We start from the raw sequence: 18,066 nt of genomic DNA, 5'->3' as shown, positions 1-18,066 counted from the left end.
CCTGGTATTCGGCTCTACTTCTTCCCGGCGAAGCGGCTAATCATCTAGTATTCAATAAACACGGAGACATGAAAATGGCACAGAACCATCTCTCCCGGCAAGGGAGCAAAGCCTGTGCACTCGCTCAAACGAGCAGTACGAACAACTTGAAGAACATAAGTGTCCCAGTAATGGCGAAACTCTTTGATAAACTAGTTGCACCTATTCTGACCTCAGTTTGGCTCTGAAATTTGGCTCCCTTACTGTAAAGATATATATAAACCTAAAGGACACGCAGAACCTTGAGAATAATCTCCTTGAAAAATGTATAACGACTGTCCTTCCGCATTAAAACGTACACATGAAATTCTGCAAGCAACTTTTAGGAGTACACAGAAAATCAATGAATTTCCCAGTCCTGGCTGAATTGGGCAGATTTCCGATCAGCACAAAAATATTGGGACAGATCATATCATTTTGGTTACACATCATGGAATCTGACCAACATGGGCTCCTTAGGCAAACTTACTCAAGCCTTCTCTCACAAGAACATAAAGAGGAAAATAAATGGCTCTTATTTGTACGCGAGTTCCTGACTTCCTCAGGCTTCAAACACGTGTGGCAAAACCAAAGCACAATACACCCGGCAAGACTGAAACACGCGCTAACACTGAAAACATGTAGAAACTCAATTTGTCAGGCTCCGGAGGACAAAACAAAACTTGACTAAATGTAAAAAGAAGGAAACTCCTCCAAACTACAGTTTTACAAGGGAGTGTCACACGACTACTCTCTACAACCCTATCTTTTGCTAACACAAGAACACAGACAGGCTATGAGCAAACTACGTATAAGTGCCCATGACTTAGAAATCGAAAAGGGCAGATACACGGGAACACCAAGGGAGGAAAGACTATGCAGAAACTGTGGAGTGGTGGAGGATGAACTTCACTTCCTTGATTCGTGTACAATGTATGCTCATCTCAGGCAACAGTTATTACCGAATACTTCCACCGGCAGTGATGAAATAAGAGTCAGTTCTTTGTTTACTGACAGCGACATCCAAAGGCAATTGGCAAAAATATGTGTACGATTGTTTTCAACTACGCAGATGCAATGCGTCAGTCTTCCGACTGTCTTCACTGAATAACTTATGCTCATCTTCAGGTCCTCTTTGTTCACCCTGTTCCACTTGGTTTTGTATTACATGTATGTTATGTTATATTGCTGTTTTTCCTGTACTTATGTATCTTGTATGTGTCAATAGGCTCTGTGCTTTAATGACAATAAATTCTGATTCTGATTCTGATTCTACAAGTACCGTAATACCGGTAGTAGTAGTCTTGAGAGCGCACAGGCCCCGCCCACTTTGATGATCCCGACCCGATCGTGACGAGTGCCTGTGTGTGTGTGTGTGTGTGTTTGTGTCAGTGCCATGTGTGTGTGACCGAAGGTGACCTAGCTCTGTCAAGAAGTCAGAAGTACTTTATTTGCCTTTGCGGCAGTCGCGTGTGCTACGTGGCTTCAGTTAGAAGTCGAGACCAGTGTCAATGTAACCCCGGCCGGTGTCATGACTTCATCTTTCGCCTGTGTACATATTTCCCCCTCGACATATACTCAAGACTGAAATGTTGTTTCCTGGTAAAATTAAGAAGTGAAATTATTTATGGACGAAAAGCATGTCAGTTTCTTGCATGTGAAGAAAATTGGTGGTAAAATTTAATAGATTTCACCCCCAAAATCGAATTCTTCGAAAACGTGTACTGAGTGGTTACGTAGGGGAAGGGAGGGCAAGTCGACCCCCTCGGGTATGTCGTCCCCCCTCGATTTTGAGAACATGACACTGCAGGGGTGATTATCATCGATTTCATAAGCCAGAGTTACCCAACCTGAATCAGTTGAAGAAAAAAAAATGTCGAAAAAAACGGGCCCAGCAAAGCGGTAAGTCTTTGTCAATTTTGATGGTTTCCACTCTAAAATTGTTGCACGAAAAAACAAGAGGCGAAGCCTTCAAGGCTCACGTAAGAAATCGACAAACAGTAACACAAACTCAATCACTCCGTCACACATACACACACACAGTACACACACACACACACACACACACACACACACACACACACACACACACACACACAGTCTACAGAGAAAGAGCATAGCCATAGGTGAAACTGTGCAAGACTGTCTGTCTGCATGCAGCCTACTACTTACATGGACACGACTGCCAACTAGTCTCGGCCCGCTCAAAATAACAATCACCGAGACTTTCAGTAATTCCATCGCGTGACGTCTAACCCTCGTACGTCATAATGTGACGTCAATGTAATATGACGTCTTCAAATGTTAAAGTTTCTACCACAGATACATGTATACGCACGCACGCACGCACGCACAGACAGACAAAAGTTAGCATCGCATAGGCTACACTTACGTGAGCCAAAAACACAGTCAGTGCATGGGAGCGCCGCTGATTCGTAAAATGCACCAGATCTGCAAAAAAAGCTTTGGCTTTTATAACAACTAGTCGAAAGTTATAGATCTCAGGCTATCCCAGGAACAATGGTAAATAGCAAAGCAATGTTCAGCGAGTACCATGATCGGGTAATTCGTCCCCCCCTAGTAGTAGGCCTATTAAACTATTTCACGTTCACGCAACCTGAAATGGGCGACACAAATCAATTACAAGTCCAATTTGTAAATATATTTTCCCATTTGCTTCGCTTTGAACCAGAGCAACTAATAAGTATAGATGTTTGAACATCTATCCCTTCAAATACTCACCCTCCCTGCATAGCCAAGACGTCGATCGACTTCTGACGTAGGCCGACTCATTATGACGTCATTCTCACTTCCGATTAACAAAACTGACACAGAAAAGTTACTTCAGTCAATTTCATATGTCGAGGTGATGCTATTGGGTAATATGAACAACCTTTTCCACCTGGACGAATTACCCGCCCCCCATGGACGAGTTGCCCTCCATGGAGGGCAAGTCGTCCATGCTTCAGGATTTTTTTCTTTTATATTTTATTTAAAAACCGTGCCAGTTGGATCGTTCATATTCTACACAACGCTTACACGAAAGAGAAACACACCAGGTTTTACAACAAAAACAATTTTTTTTTTTAAAAGACGAGAGGTATAAGCTGCATTCGTTAGAGGGGTCGACTTGCCCTCCCTTCCCCTACGTCCCTAGAGTAAGAAGGAAAACATTTTAGGATGAATCAAATTTCTAAGTTAAATAAAACAAATTGGTTGGACAAATTTGGCCCCATGAATGTAAGGTACACAAGGTCGCTCATCAGTACTATCGAAGGGTGTGTTTTTTTCCAATGTAGAGTTTATACCAGATCAACGAGGCCGAGAAGCGAAATATCAACACGGCGAAAGATGAAAACGTCACACCGGCCCCATAGGTCGAGTCTTTCCTCACTGCTTTCTACTAGAATAAGCCGGCACACACTAAGTGAATGTCAGTCCTATGTATCATTGTAATCTTCAAGTGACCACCAACGTAACAACCCAACTCACGTTTGTAAAAAAACAACAACACCAAACAACAACAAAACCACAAAAATTAATAAAAGTGTTACAACCCCCCCCCCCCCCCCCCCCCCCCTCCTCACCCATCCAGGCTGTTCCACCGGATTTGTGTAAACTTCCTGTTGCCTCATGCCATAATGAACTACGGAACTGCTTGGACATTTCGTATTGCTCTCTTTACATAATCAGTTCCTGAGTTAGCCGCCCGTTTATTAGGAGATAATTCTGTCCATACAACTGTGTATTTTATTAAGTTTTGGGTAATAAGATCCCTTTATAAAAAAAAGAATTGTATCACGACAGATCTTCTCAGTTTTGTTTTAAAAACATGTAGCTAATCGACTATGAAAAAAACCACTAAAACAATCGCTGCTTCTTCTTTCCTCAAGCAATGCCGTTTTTGTGAACAAAATACACTCCGAAGTTCTCTGAAACTCTGACTCTGAGACGTCATTAGCATACAGTTATCTCCCTTAGGTCACATGATCCTAATGGTGGATGAGTGAGAAGAGTTCTCCACCGCAAACATCAAGATGGGGATCGAAAATATGAACAAGGAACCCACGAAAATTGTCTACCAGTCAGTGGGAATAATTTATTACTCTCTCTTCACCGTCACGCTTCTTGTGCTGCTTATTATTGGTAAGTATTCATGAAAACATCTGAGGGAATGTCGACGAGGATTTGACACTTTCTGCTTCACTCAAGAGTGGGTAGTGCAGAATCTAATCCAGACTCTCGGTCATTGGTAATCAGTCTGAATTTGATTGACCGTCTGGTTAGTACGGTGTTGAATTAAATACATTTCTCATGTATTATCACAGGACTATAATTACCATGGAAAACTCATCCAATGCCTGATGATACTACAGGCAAATCCGGATAAGACGAAATTGAAGGGACCGAATTGTTATTGTGTCCTATCCGAAATTTCGACTTGGTCATAGTACAGTGGAACCCCTCTCTAGCGACCTTGAAAATGTTGACAAAAATCGGTCCTTATGGAGGGGGGTCCTTACAGAGGGAGGGGGCGGGGCCACAAAGAAAGTCACCTCAGATTTTCTTAAAAAAAGAAAACAGAGAAGTTTGAGTTGCTGACGACCGTTTCCTCAAGCAAACTGCTTCGATTTCATGTTTGACATTGTCGATGGTGTCCACCAGTTCTGGTGCATGTTTCAATGCAAAAAGAGTTAGTTTCTGAGCAAGCATTTCTTTACAGCAGTCCCTGCAATGATGAAGGCCCTCCGAGAAAGAGAGTGAAAAATCGGCCACCGTTCTCAGCATCGCGTATCTGTGTGTAACCTCTTTCATTGACAAGATACTCTTGTTTCCCTGCAGCCTTGACCAGTGAGTCGGTTACCTAATCTGTGAACCCTTCAGTTGTGTTGCTTTGTCAAAAGTTAGACACAGTCAACTAGTTTTGCTCTGAGTGAACAGTGCAGCTGGCCTCAATTAGCCGGTGACACCTCTCTGGCCACAGCACCAAACAGTACATGGCTGGGGGGAGAGAGAGAGAGAGAGAGAGAGAGAGAGAGAGGGGGGGTAGCTGGCTAAACTCAGTGGGGTGTCCGGTGTCACTGAAGTCAGCAGGAAGAGCATTGGAGAGAAATAGAGAGGTGTACTCTTCCAAACAATTTCCAAGGATCAGTTGTCAGGGCTTAGGGTAGTCAGTGAGGGAGAGTGAGAGCGGTTTGTGTACAGTCCGACTGAAGAGTGAAAAGTCACTGCCACAAGATCGGCATGCAGTCAATAAAGCCAGACAAGAAGAATGATTATGACATGCGGCTCTATCTGCTGTTTTTTTTATTCAAACTGGTTTTCAACGCTTATTCTCACAAAGCATCTGCACACCTGCCTCTGCCTCTGTGCTGTGTTTGTGTGGCTGCTTTCGTATGATGTCAGTGCATGGTGAGTGCGTTCACTGCCTTGTCACCACTTCCCCACCTTTTTCAGAATGTTTTCTTGGAGTTGGATAATTCTCCTTACTCCTCGCCCCCTCCTTACTCCTCGCCCCCTCCTAACTTCAGTTCATACTTTATTGCGTGCCGACTGACCAGTCGGTGTGGCGTCCGTGTAGAGAAGGGAATAAGGTTACACAATGCGCTAGTGTGAGACGCCAAGTTTCGTGTTTCGAGTTGCTGTAGTAAATATAGAGTAAACTTTGTCTTTGGGACTGACTTTCTGTTGTGTGCTATCCGTCTTTCGACTTACGTAAGAGAAATCCCATTTCGAGCTCAGGGTACTTTGTACACATAGATAAAGAGGGATAATTCCGGACCAGAATTTCTTTGTGTGCTAAGCGAATTTTTGACTTAACCGTTTGTGAGTTAGCTGGATTTGCCTGTACTTCACTAGTCCTACTACTACTAGTAGTAGTAGGACTAGTAGTAGTACTAGTACAAGTACATCACTACAACAACTTGAACAAGAGGATGTTTACTTTTAATTTCGTTTATCCTTGCATTTTTAATTTATAAGCATTTTGTGTAAATTGAAAGAAGAGGTTACCATTCTGAGACCCATTCAGTGATTCACAGATTCGGTGATTCACAGATTCGGTTTGATGCTCATAACACTGACACAGTCACAGCTTTATCAATGTCATCATCAATATCATTGTATCAATATCTGATTATCATGGTTTAGCCTAGCTCAGTAGCTGGGAATAGGTAGCGGGAGAAAAGGACAATGTGGCGTTTGTCTCCCTCAACCACATTCTGATGGGACATGGTCGAAGCTAGGCAATGAAGCGTAAAGCAGGCTTAAGCAGACCAGAAATGGTTTTGTCCAAAGATGCAAAACAGTGCAATAGGGCATATGTTCCATCTGTGAGAATTTCAATTTGCCACTGTATCAAACTATCATATGTTATCTAAGTGTGTTTGTGTGTGTGGATGTCAAAAGACAAGACCAATTGTTGAACATGAAACACGCCCAGATGGGTTAGCACTAGCAGCTGCTTAAGCGAATGGAATTTTCAAATCGACAGGTTTTCTTTGCACTTGCAGAGCAAAACAGCGCCTTGAGCTTTTAATTGAAGGCCACACCCTATAGGTGCGCGTAATATAAGCGTTCGCTTGAGTTCGTGTCCCTATTGTTTATCGTTGTATTATTGTATCATGATTGTTTAAACCAAGGCCACACCCTCATTGTTGGCAGCTACCTTTTGGTACCTTGCTTCAGGTTTTAGCTCCCTTTGTGACATCCGAAGCATCCGTATTGTCACGGCTGATCGTCAGAACTCAGATGTATGTGCTGGTTCAGAACCAGTATAGCCATCGCATTCGCCTTTTGAAGTTTTAAACAAATTATACCTCAGAAAACATTTTATTCAAGTCATTTATCGTATTTAATTGCAACAAGGTACCCCTTTTATTCAGTGGTAAACCAAACCCTGCTTTATGTCAGTGTCCATCAGTGATTAAAATGTGACTCAGTGACTGACACACATGCCACATGTTTCAGGTTTCTATTACCTTCTGACGGGACAGGGAGCTCGCTTTGATATAGGATGGTGAGTGTTTTGTTTATATTATCCCACAGATATCATACTTTCTCAGTTTCTGGCACAAACCCACTAGCAGTATGCTGCGCACAATCTGTTTTATAATGTTTTAAATGATGATATTTGGATATATGTGCATCATATTTGTCATTTTTTAATGATTTATTTAAAAGCAAACACAATATTGTTTGCTTTTGGATGATCAAACATAGCAGTTATACTTATACTGTTATAGCATACAATGTTGTTCTGAGTCGGACAGTTTTAGTTTTACTTCTAATTGGACACAAAAATTAAAACGCACAATAATAAACAATCCAAGTCTGACTATCTGGTGAACTTGATCATACACTGACAGAAAGAAGGAATGCAAAACATTGTGAGTTACTGATGCACTATAAATGTTTCAGGTTCCTGATGTCAACATCGCCCTACATGTGGGCCTTGCTAGGGACGGGTCTTGCCATTTCCCTCTCTGTCGTGGGGGCTGCATGGTAAGATGTTACCCAGCAGTGGAAGTGTCAACTGTCATCACATACTGAAATAAAAGAACTGCGAACATTTGAGATTCACTCAGTGTATGGTGGTAAAATTCAAACAGGGTTAACCTTCGCCGGCGGTCGTGGGTCCGTGTGGACCCAGAAGGGTGTTTGATTGCAAATATCTCTTTAACTAGTTGGAATTTTTTAATGAGCTTTTAAGAATGCCTCAGGCACCTAAAAATCTCTTTTGTCCTAAAATTTCAGCGAGAAGTAATAACAAGTCGCGTAAGGCGAAAATACAACATTTAGTCAAGCTGTCGAACTCACAGAATGAAACTGAACGCAATGCCATTTTTCAGCAAGACCGTATACTCGTAGCATCGTCAGTCCACCGCTCGTGGCAAAGGCAGTGAAATTGACAAGAAGAGCGGGGTAGTAGTTGCGCTGAGAAGGATAGCACGCTTTTCTGTACCTCTCTTCGTTTTAACTTTCTGAGCGTGTTTTTAATCCAAACATATCATATCTATATGTTTTTGGAATCAGGAACCGACAAGAAATAAGATGAAAGTGTTTTTAAATTGATTTCAAAAATTTAATTTTGATCATAATTTTTATATTTTTAATTTTCAGAGCTTGTTTTGAATCCAAATGTAACATATTTATATGTTTTTGGAATCAGAAAATGATGAAGAATAAGATGAACGTAAATTTGGATCGTTTTATTAAAAAAATTTTTTTTTTTACAATTTTCAGATTTTTAATGACCAAAGTCATTAATTAATTTTTAAGCCACCAAGCTGAAATGCAATACCGAAGATTGCTTGGCCAAAATTTCAATCAATTTGATTGAAAAATGAGGGTGTGACAGTGCCGCCTCAACTTTTACAAAAAGCCGGATATGACGTCATCAAAGGTATTTATCGAAAAAAAGAAAAAAACGTCCGGGGATATCATTCCCAGGAACTCTCATGTAAAATTTCATAAAGATCGGTCCAGTAGTTTGGTCTGAATCACTCTACACACACACACGCACAGACACACACACACACATACACCACGACCCTCATCTCGATTCCCCCTCTATGTTAAAACATTTAAACTTGACTAAATGTAAAAAAAAAAAAAAAAACGAATGTCAAATTTAGACTACAAACTTTGTGGGGCCGTGCGGACCCATGTTTCTCAAAGAAGAAAAAGCGTGCATCTTTGAGAAGCATGGGTCCGCACGGCCCCACGATGTCTTCCGTGTGTAGTCGATAACCCGGACTGGCAAAGGTTAAATGCGGTATTTCCCACAGGGTTTTTATATCACAGTCCTAATTCTATGTACAACCAAGAGCCTTTGGCAGAGAAATCTTAATGCGGATAAGGCATCGATAGCTGTTGAGTCTAGTATTATCATAACACATGTTTTAGTCTTGTTCCGATTGTTGAAAATGATAGTTTTGGGAATGCAAAAGAAGAAAAGGATAGTTTTATGGTTTAAAATGATGATGAGGTACTCTCCTTTTGAGAATTCACAAAATGAAAGAAAATCAGGATTTATTTTAACAGATAGGGATTCTTCAAAATAGAGTTGGCTTTCCTGGTGTTATCTAAAGGAGGTTCTTGAAAGTAGGTAAGTCTGAAATCATGAATCCACTGCATTTATCATGCTAATCCTCTGTGAAAAGCATAAACAGTATTATTGGAATTTGTTAGTAAAAGGTGCAGAAAATTGCAATGCATGCACTCAAGCTTATGCACGCAGACACACACATGCACCAACCTTTTGAACTGAATAACTTGAACAATTTATGTTTTTCACTTTCAGGGGAATCTACACAACTGGTTCCAGCATTGCCGGTGGTGGTGTGAAGGCACCACGTATCAAGACCAAGAACCTGATCAGCATCATCTTCTGTGAGGCTGTGGCCATCTACGGCATCATCATGGCTATTGTCATCAGCACCAACCTTGCTGTGAGTCCGTTCCCTTGTGTCTGGTCGTGTGTGGTTATTTTTTCCCCATTTAAATTTATTTTGGTCAACTGTTCTACTTTACTCACATATTATGTAGGCTGAAAAACAATTTTGGAGTGGGGTAACATGATTAAAATAAGTGGGGTCATATTGTGTGTGTGTGAGTTATTTTGCAAATGTATGGCATGTCAAAATCCCATTGTCTAAAGCATTTTTGTTTTGTTTTTATTAGACTTTAGAGGTGTAAAAAGTTAGTAATGGGGTTGGCAAAAAAAGTAGGGTCAGTCAGGTTAGCCTAATCCAACATTTTGGAAAGTATTTTACATGAATTGCACGATAATTTGGACGAGATGGCCTTCTGTCGAAAGATCTTTCAGAAAGCGATGGAGCGATGCTTTACTGCTAGCGCAGTTTAAAAACCGGTTATGGCAGAAGCACCAACAGACAATACCCAAGCTGAGCATTTAGCAGCAATGATGACTAGTGTTCTGCAGAAATATAAAGGAGTGTTTTAAGGGTGCCAATGTCTTCTTAGCTAAATGCTTACCGTATTTGACGGATTACAAGACGCACCGTTTTATAAGCCGCACCCCCGACTTTAAAAAAAAAAATTGGGACGAGCCCCGTATAGGCCGCGTCACTATATTAGCCGCCGTCTAAAAAAATATAATCAGATCGTGTCAATCAATCAAAACAACCAGGCAAACGAAAGTACGGTATTTGGCGAAATCGGCTCCGAGAATAAACAAGTGAAACAAAGAAGAAAAGTGAAAAAGTTTGAAGAAAATATCACACACACACACAATTTGTAACCAACACACACATGTAGTCCCGCCCGGAATAAGCTTTTTTGGGATGATTTACGACTTTTGCGCACATTTCGAGCAGACGAAAACACAACATGGCGGCTCTCGCTCCTCCAACTATCGCGAGACACAAAAAACGAAATCTCGCGCGCGCGAGATCCTGATACATCCGGTGTTTCTCTGTACGCTATCTTGTCACGACGACTTGTTGACAAACGAAGATTCGTGAAAGAAAGAGAAAAGCGCCGAGTCTTGAGTAGAGAGCTAATAAAGTACCGGTAATCGCTAATCGAGCGAAATGAAAATCCGCGGCGACTTCCATTAGGTGGGCGGGGATATAGCTCAGTTGGTAGTGCGCTGGATTTGTATTCAGTTGGCCGCTGTCAGCGTGAGTTCGATCCCAGGTTCGGCGGAAATTTATTTCACAGAGTCAACTTTGTGTGCAGACTCTCTTCGGTATCCGAACTCCCCCCCGTGTACACTACATTGGAGGTGCACGTTAAAGATCCCACAATTGACAAAAGGGTCTTTCCTGGCAAAATTGCTTAGGCACAGTTAATAATTGTCTACCTATACCCGTGTGGCTTGGAATAATAGGCCGTGAAAGGTAAATATGCGCCGAGATGGCTGCAATCTACTGGCCTTATATAAAATTCCATCTCACACGGCATCATTGCAGAGCGCCTAGAACTGTACCCACGGAATATGCGCGATATAAGCCTCATATTGAATGCTATTCAAGTTTAGGTAACGTTTTAGCCGCATCTTTTTATAAGCCGCAATGCGATTTATTTATTTTTAAAGTCGCGGATTGTAGTCTGTCAAATACGGTATACTTCAGACAAAGTTTCTTTTGAAACCAAAAAGAGTTCCTTTAAGTTTGTGATTATCGTTCACTTTGAATGTCATGAATTGTTGGTTACATCCATGATTTTCTTTTACTTCAGAGTTTTGACATTACCAAAATGGAAACACAAGAAGACTGGAGGAAAAATTATGCTGCAGGTAAGATCTATGCTATTCACATACATGTATACCTCAAGTGTTTAAAGGTACCATCCTTCTTGCATACACCATCATGTTCTCCACCACAGATGTGGCCAGACTTTTACATAGGACAAGTTCATCCTTTCACTTTAACGTGGGCCAAAACTATACAGCCGGGCTTCTTTCCCTTGCGGGGTGGGATTTTTGTTTTTGAATTAGATTCACAGTTTTCAGTGGGGGTCATTTCGGCAATTATTTCGGCAATAAAAGTTCCCATTCTGCACAGAAGGCAGCAACGCTATTGATTCCCAGTATGTGTCCAGATGAAAGGATGCTTGTATTCCAGTTGGAACCCTGAACATGATTGCCCAGTTGGAACCCTGAACATGATTGCCCAGTTGGTACCCTGAACATGATTGCCCAGTTGGAACCCTGAACATGATTGCCCAGTTGGAACCCTGAAACATGATTGCCCAGTTGGAACCCTGAACATGATTGCCCAGTTGGAACCCTGAACATGATTGCCCAGTTGGAACCCTGAACATGATTGCCCAGTTGGAACCCTGAACATGATTGCCCAGTTGGAACCCTGAACATGATTGCCCAGTTGGAACACTGAGGCTGAACATGATTGCCCAGTTGGAACCCTGAACATGATTGCCCAGTTGGAACCCTGAACATGATTGCCCAGTTGGAACCCTGAACATGATTGCCCAGTTGGAACCCTGAACATGATTGCCCAGTTGGAACCCTGAACATGATTGCCCAGTTGGAACCCTGAACATGATTGCGTACGTGGTATTGAAGGACGGTACCTGAATCTCTGATACAACAGCTTTAGGGCTGTGACTGACGAGAAAGAAGATCTGGGACCATGTAATCCAGTAATTTAAGTTAATGTAGCACATTCGTTAATTTGTTAATGCATGGGTGGGATTCTTCCGGTATATGCCGGATTCGATTATGGCCTCTTTTTACATTTAGTCAAGTTTTGACTAAATGTTTTAACATAGAGGGGGGAATCGAGACGAAGGTCGTTGTGTATGTGTGTGTCTGTCTGTCTGTGTGTGTGTGTAGAGCGATTCAGACTAAACTACTGGACCGATCTTTATGAAATTTGACATGAGAGTTCCTGGGAATGATATCCCCGGACGTTTTTTTTTATTTTTTCGATAAATGTCTTTGATGACGTCATATCCGGCATTTTGTAAAAGTTGAGGCGGCACTGTCACACCCTCATTTTTCAATAAAATTGATTGAAATTTTGGCAAAGCAATCTTCGACGAAGGCCAGACTTTTGGTATTGCATTTCAGCTTGGAGGCTTAAAATTTAATTAATGACTTTGGTCATTAAAAATCTGAAAATTGTAATTAAAATTATTTTTTTATAAAACGATCCAAAAATACGTTTATCGTATTGTTCATCATTTTCTGATTCCAAAAACATATAATTATGTTATATTCGGATTAAAAACAAGCTCTGAAAATTAAAAATATAAAAATTATGATTAAAATTAAATTTTCAAAATCGATTTAAAAACAATTTCATCTTATTCCTTGTCCGTTCCTGATTCCAAAAACATATAGATATGATATGTTTGGATTAAAAACACGTTCAGAGAGTTAAAAAGAATAGAGATATAGAAAAGCGGGCTATCCTCCTCAGCGCAACCGCTACCGCGCTTTTCTGTATTGTTAATTTCACTGCCTTTGCCACGAGCGGTGGACAGACGATGCTACGAGTGTACGGTCTTGCGGAAAAAATGCAATGCGTTCAGTTTCATTCTGTGAGTTCGACTGAGCTTGACTAAATGTTGTATTTTCGCCTTACGCGACTTGTTTTTTTGTTAGGATTCATGACATTTTTCAATCCCACCCATGTCGGCGAACGCAAGAAGAAGAAGTCCCACCCATGTTAATGTTATTGACTCACATGCGAAGCAAAAGTGAGTCTATGTACTCACCCGAGTCGTCCGTCCCCCCCGTCCGGCCGTCCGGAAAACTTTAACGTTGGATATTTCTTGGACACTATTCAGTCTATCAGTACCAAATTTGGCAAGATGGTGTATGATGACAAGGCCCCAAAAAACATACATAGCATCTTGACCTTGCTTCAAGGTCAAGGTCGCAGGGGCCATAAATGTTGTCTAAAAAACAGCTATTTTTCACATTTTTCACATTTTCTCTGAAGTTTTTGAGATTCAATACCTCACCTATATATGATATATAGGGCAAAGTAAGCCCCATCTTTTGATACCAGTTTGGTTTACCTTGCCTCAAGGTCAAGGTCACAGGAGCTCTTCAAAGTTGGATTGTATACATATTTTGAAGTGACCTTGACCCTGAACTATGGAAGATAACTGTTTCAAACTTAAAAATTATGTGGGGCACATGTTATGCTTTCATCATGAGACACATTTGGTCACATATGATCAAGGTCAAGGTCACTTTGACCCTTATGAAATGTGACCAAAATAAGGTAGTGAACCACTAAAAGTGACCATATCTCATGGTAGAAAGAGCCAATAAGCACCATTGTACTTCCTATGTCTTGAATTAACAGCTTTGTGTTGCATGACCTTGGATGACCTTGACCTTGGGTCAAGGTCACATGTATTTTGGTAGGAAAAATGTGTAAAGCAGTTCTTAGTGTACATGGGTGAAACCTAGGAAAATCAAATTGACTGAAATTATTTTGAGGCGGGGGTCCAGGGGCCGCCCAGGCCCTGGCGGGGTACGGGGCAGGGCCCCGTTAGGGGGTCCAGGGGAGCAACGCCCCCCGCCCGAAAACGAATTTTTGCATTATTCATTGTGATTTTGTGGCCTTTCCTGGCCAAAAAATACACTATCATGCAGGTCAAAAAAATACCTTCAGATTCTAATGATATGGTAAAAAGGGTAAACAAAATCAAAACAATTCACAGAAGTAATCATTTTTCTTTTGTATCCTTTCACACTTGCATCTTTTAACACAACGACACAATTGACAACAATTAACATTGACAACAGCCATACTACATGAAATAGAAAGTGAACAACTGAACAACTGAAATAAAAGTTCGAAATATTTGATTATAAGAAGCAAACATTGCCAGACAGGCATTGAAATAAATGATGAAACAGAATGTCACACATGCAAACAGCATGATGTAGCACTGCACAAAGTAGCAACTAAGCAGTAGCATCTCTGATACTTATAGTGCAAAGTTCTCAAGGAAAAGCCCTTGAGTTTCAAGCACCAAACTTATCACACACAGTTTTAGTTTCATGAACTCCAACCCGGGCACACTGCAACCGGTTCACTATAGCAGTTCGAAAACGCGTTCCGCAAGTAGTTTCGGTTTAATTTTTTTTTAATTTTTTTTTTTCAAAATTGCAGATTGACGGAATTTCCGTCAGACTTATTTTCAGATTGACGGATTTCAGTCAATTGACGGGCTACTTTCACCCATGTAGTGTATGTATGATGTCATTGCTAGGTTTAGTTATTTGACCTTGACCCTGAAGGTCAAAGTCATGTAAAGGTCAAGGTCAAGCATGTGAGTCGTATGGGCTTTGCCCTTCTTGTTTAACTCTTACAGTTAAAAAATCACTAGCTCCTCTAATTTTCATGTTGGCACTGCAGTAGTGTTTCCACCTGCTTATTTGCTTACCCCTGATGGCTGGTTCTTGCAGGCTTCAAGATGTTTGGCGCCGGACTGACCGTTGGGATCAGCAACTTGGCGTGTGGCGTGTGTGTCGGCATTGTGGGATCAGGAGCAGCACTGGCCGATGCTGCCAACGGCTCTCTCTTTGTCAAAATTCTTATCATCGAGATTTTTGGCAGTGCCATCGGCCTGTTTGGACTTATCATTGCAATTTTGCAGGTATGGTATGAGTGTTAAAAGAGTAGTAGTTTGCGTTATTTCAGAAACGAAATGCGTCACAGAATGATGGGAAAGAAAGAAAGATGTGAAGGCGAGAGAAAGTGTGTGTATAGAGAGACAGTGTGTGTGTGTGTGTGTGTGTGCGAATAAGCTGTCATTTATACATGTAGTAGATCTGTCAAGAAATTATTTGTTTATCAGGTCCTTTTTTTTTTTAACTGGATACCCATCTTCAGTGTATGAGATGTGTTAATTTTGAGAGTCTGCAGAACATAGATTATTAATTTGTATCCCTCCCAAGTAAACCATCCAGTTTTAATTCTGTTTCTCTCTTATCCGTCAAAACATCCTCCTTTTGGTCACTTTGGCTTTATTGCAGTGTCATTTCCAAGGAAATGTTCTTCGTAATTTACTCTTCATGTCTTTTTTTTCTTCCATTCAACAGACAACAGCAGCTGGAATGGTGGCAACCAAGTAAACAGTGTCTGCAACCTGGTGCTTCCATGTCTTCATCTGCATCCACTGCAAAACCTTCAATCTTAGATCCTGGACAGACTGCTGGAGAAAGGGTTGCTGTGTGAATGGAGGGGAGACTGGATAAGGGAGGAGGATGGAAGCAGAGAACAAACGCTTGTGATGCATCTTAGACTGCACTCATGCATACCCCTCTTTCTTTGTGTGAACAATTAACAAAATGGAGTGTGTGATGTTAACAGCACACTGTTTAGCTTCTGCTTTTGTTAGATACTTGGATCAGGTTAAATTTATAACTGAAGCCTTCATTACTACAAAATGAAGAACTTGCTGAACATGACTATATGTGAAGAGCTTCGTAATTCTTAGTCTTTTGACTAAATTGGAGTCACGTGTAGAGAGCAGACAAACAAACAGTCTTTGGCAGTGCTTTGGAAGTCTAATGTCTGAAAATGTGTATTGAAAAATTAAAATCGTACAAATTGGGACAGGTTTAAAATATAGAAAGTTGTTTTAATGTGTTCAGGCGTGCTTAGGCTTAATTAAATGTGTCAAGTTTGTGCTAATTTTCTTTAACTTAATTTTCCTCCTTCATTTGATTGATGTGGAACAGGAGTGGTATTGGAAGGAAAGACCCTACTAACTCCACCCCCTTTTTTTTATTATATTGAGCTAGTGTAGTTTTTGATCTGTGGTACATTTGTATGAGTAGCTCTACATTCCATGTAGTTTGCAAGGAAATGCGAGTTGAACAACTGGATCGAAATGAGACTCGGTGCATGTGAGTGAAAGTGTGTGTGATTTTTTTCTCCCTGTGTAAACAGACATTAGACCACATCATCACCGTTTAGAACTGCACATAAGGGTGTTATTATGCTGTTAATTTCTTCCCCAAGTTTGTCATAAAAATGGATGTAAGTCGAGTCAAGATATTGTGATAATGTTGTTCATGAATGTACATTTCTTCATCTTCATGAGTTCATAGGGTGTGTTAATATATGTGTATATATATATACAATTACAAGCATTTTTGTATGTCTCAGTAGTGACAATGCGTCGTCAAACAAAGAAAAAGGTTTATTTGAATGGGTAATAACTGTTTGCATTTGCTGGGGAAAACTAAAAGTCACCTCATGATGAAAACCATGGCGTGACCTGTCGCAGAAAGCCAGGCTTGATTTCGAGAAATTTGGTAACCAATTAAAATTTTTGGGAATGGTAAAAATGAAAACGAATAAAATCAATAACATTCCAAAATCAAGGAAAAGAGTAGAAACGAAATGATTTTTATGAATGCCTCCTGCGACCCAAAAGAATCGACCTGTTTTAATTGGGTATGACATCTCGGTGTTTGTGTCAACTGAAACATTTTTAGAATCGCAGAATCAAGCCGAGGTTTTCATTTATGTGTGTTTTTTCAGTCTTTCTTACAAAAGTGTTCAGTAATTTTCAATCTTCTATTTATTTAAAAAAGTATGAGATCAGGTATTGAAGCAATGACTCTGCAAACAATTTTTTTACAAGAAAATCTTCAGTACGTGCAGTAGAAAACTGTCTGGTTGTTGAGTAGCAGATGCCAGGGAAATGGCAAGAAAATAGGTGTGAAGTACTTCTTGTGTTTTCTTCTTTTCTCAAGTTAAGCGTCTTCAAAAAATTGTGTGTAGAATCATTTGCGTGGATGATTGGTGAGGATGCATCTTGTCACAATGTGATTTAATGGGTTTAATTAAAATTGATGTCATTTAAATACCTGCACTTTGATGAATTTGTCCTTTTCTTTTCTCTGTTCTTTCTTTCTTTGCTTCACTCTGGTTCTTCGTGTGTGGAGGAGAGCTTGCAAGTACTAGGCTAGCTGTTTGAACAGCTTGGAGAACATGTGGAAACAAAATATTTTGAGAGGAAAATGAACTAAAAAAAATACTATAAAAGTAAAAGCAACCACATTAAAAATTCTTAACTTGTTCACACGCACACCAGCATGCCTTCTGTGAGGCCAGCACACATCTATGAACACACCTCCCCTCTTGTCAATCACAATATTTTATCTGCTCAACCTCTTTCATCAGTCAACACTCAGATATTTAGTGGGGTGGGGATATAGCTCAGTTGGTAGCGCGCTGGATTTGTATTCAGTTGGCCGCTGTCAGCGTGAGTTCGATCCCAGGTTCGGCGGAAATTTATTTCACAGAGTCAACTTTGTGTGCAGACTCTCTTCGGTGTCCGAACCACCCCCCGTGTATACTACATTGGGTGTGCACGTTAAAGATCCCACGATTGACAAAAGGGTCTTTCCTGGCAAAATTGCTTAGGCACAGTTAATAATTGTCTACCATACCCGTGTGACTTGGAATAAGGCCGTGAAAAGTAAATATGCGCCGACATGGCTGCAATCTACTGGCCGTATAAAATTTCATCTCACACGGCATCACTGCAGAGCGCCTAGAACTGTACCCACGGAATATG

The 18,066-nt window shown here is 40.8% G+C and overlaps 1 protein-coding gene across 1 annotated transcript; it reads left to right on the top strand.

Annotated features, from left to right (window-relative positions):
• Positions 1-3,986: 3,986 nt before the first annotated feature.
• Positions 3,987-17,350, top strand: LOC138966823 (V-type proton ATPase 21 kDa proteolipid subunit c''-like). Its single transcript, XM_070339170.1, has 7 exons — positions 3,987-4,164; positions 6,988-7,036; positions 7,438-7,521; positions 9,323-9,470; positions 11,224-11,281; positions 14,939-15,129; positions 15,575-17,350. Exons 1-7 carry the CDS (start codon positions 4,056-4,058, stop codon positions 15,605-15,607), a joined length of 672 nt encoding a protein of 223 aa, XP_070195271.1. The 5' UTR covers positions 3,987-4,055; the 3' UTR covers positions 15,608-17,350.
• Positions 17,351-18,066: the final 716 nt, after the last annotated feature.

This window comes from Littorina saxatilis, linkage group LG5 (assembly GCF_037325665.1).
Source record: "Littorina saxatilis isolate snail1 linkage group LG5, US_GU_Lsax_2.0, whole genome shotgun sequence".
NCBI lineage: Eukaryota > Metazoa > Mollusca > Gastropoda > Littorinimorpha > Littorinidae > Littorina > Littorina saxatilis.
The sequence above is the reverse complement of the archived record's forward strand: the minus strand, read 5'-3'. Positions and strand labels throughout refer to the sequence as shown.

Excerpts from the sequence above, each read along its gene's own strand:
- LOC138966823 (XM_070339170.1), top strand. The coding sequence starts at position 4,056 with ATGGGGATCGAAAATATGAACAAGGAACCCACGAAAATTGTCTACCAG. Across the intron at positions 7,522-9,322 it reads TCTGTCGTGGGGGCTGCATG|GGGAATCTACACAACTGGTT; the intron begins GTAAGATGTTAC and ends TTTCACTTTCAG. Across the intron at positions 11,282-14,938 it reads GAGGAAAAATTATGCTGCAG|GCTTCAAGATGTTTGGCGCC; the intron begins GTAAGATCTATG and ends TGGTTCTTGCAG.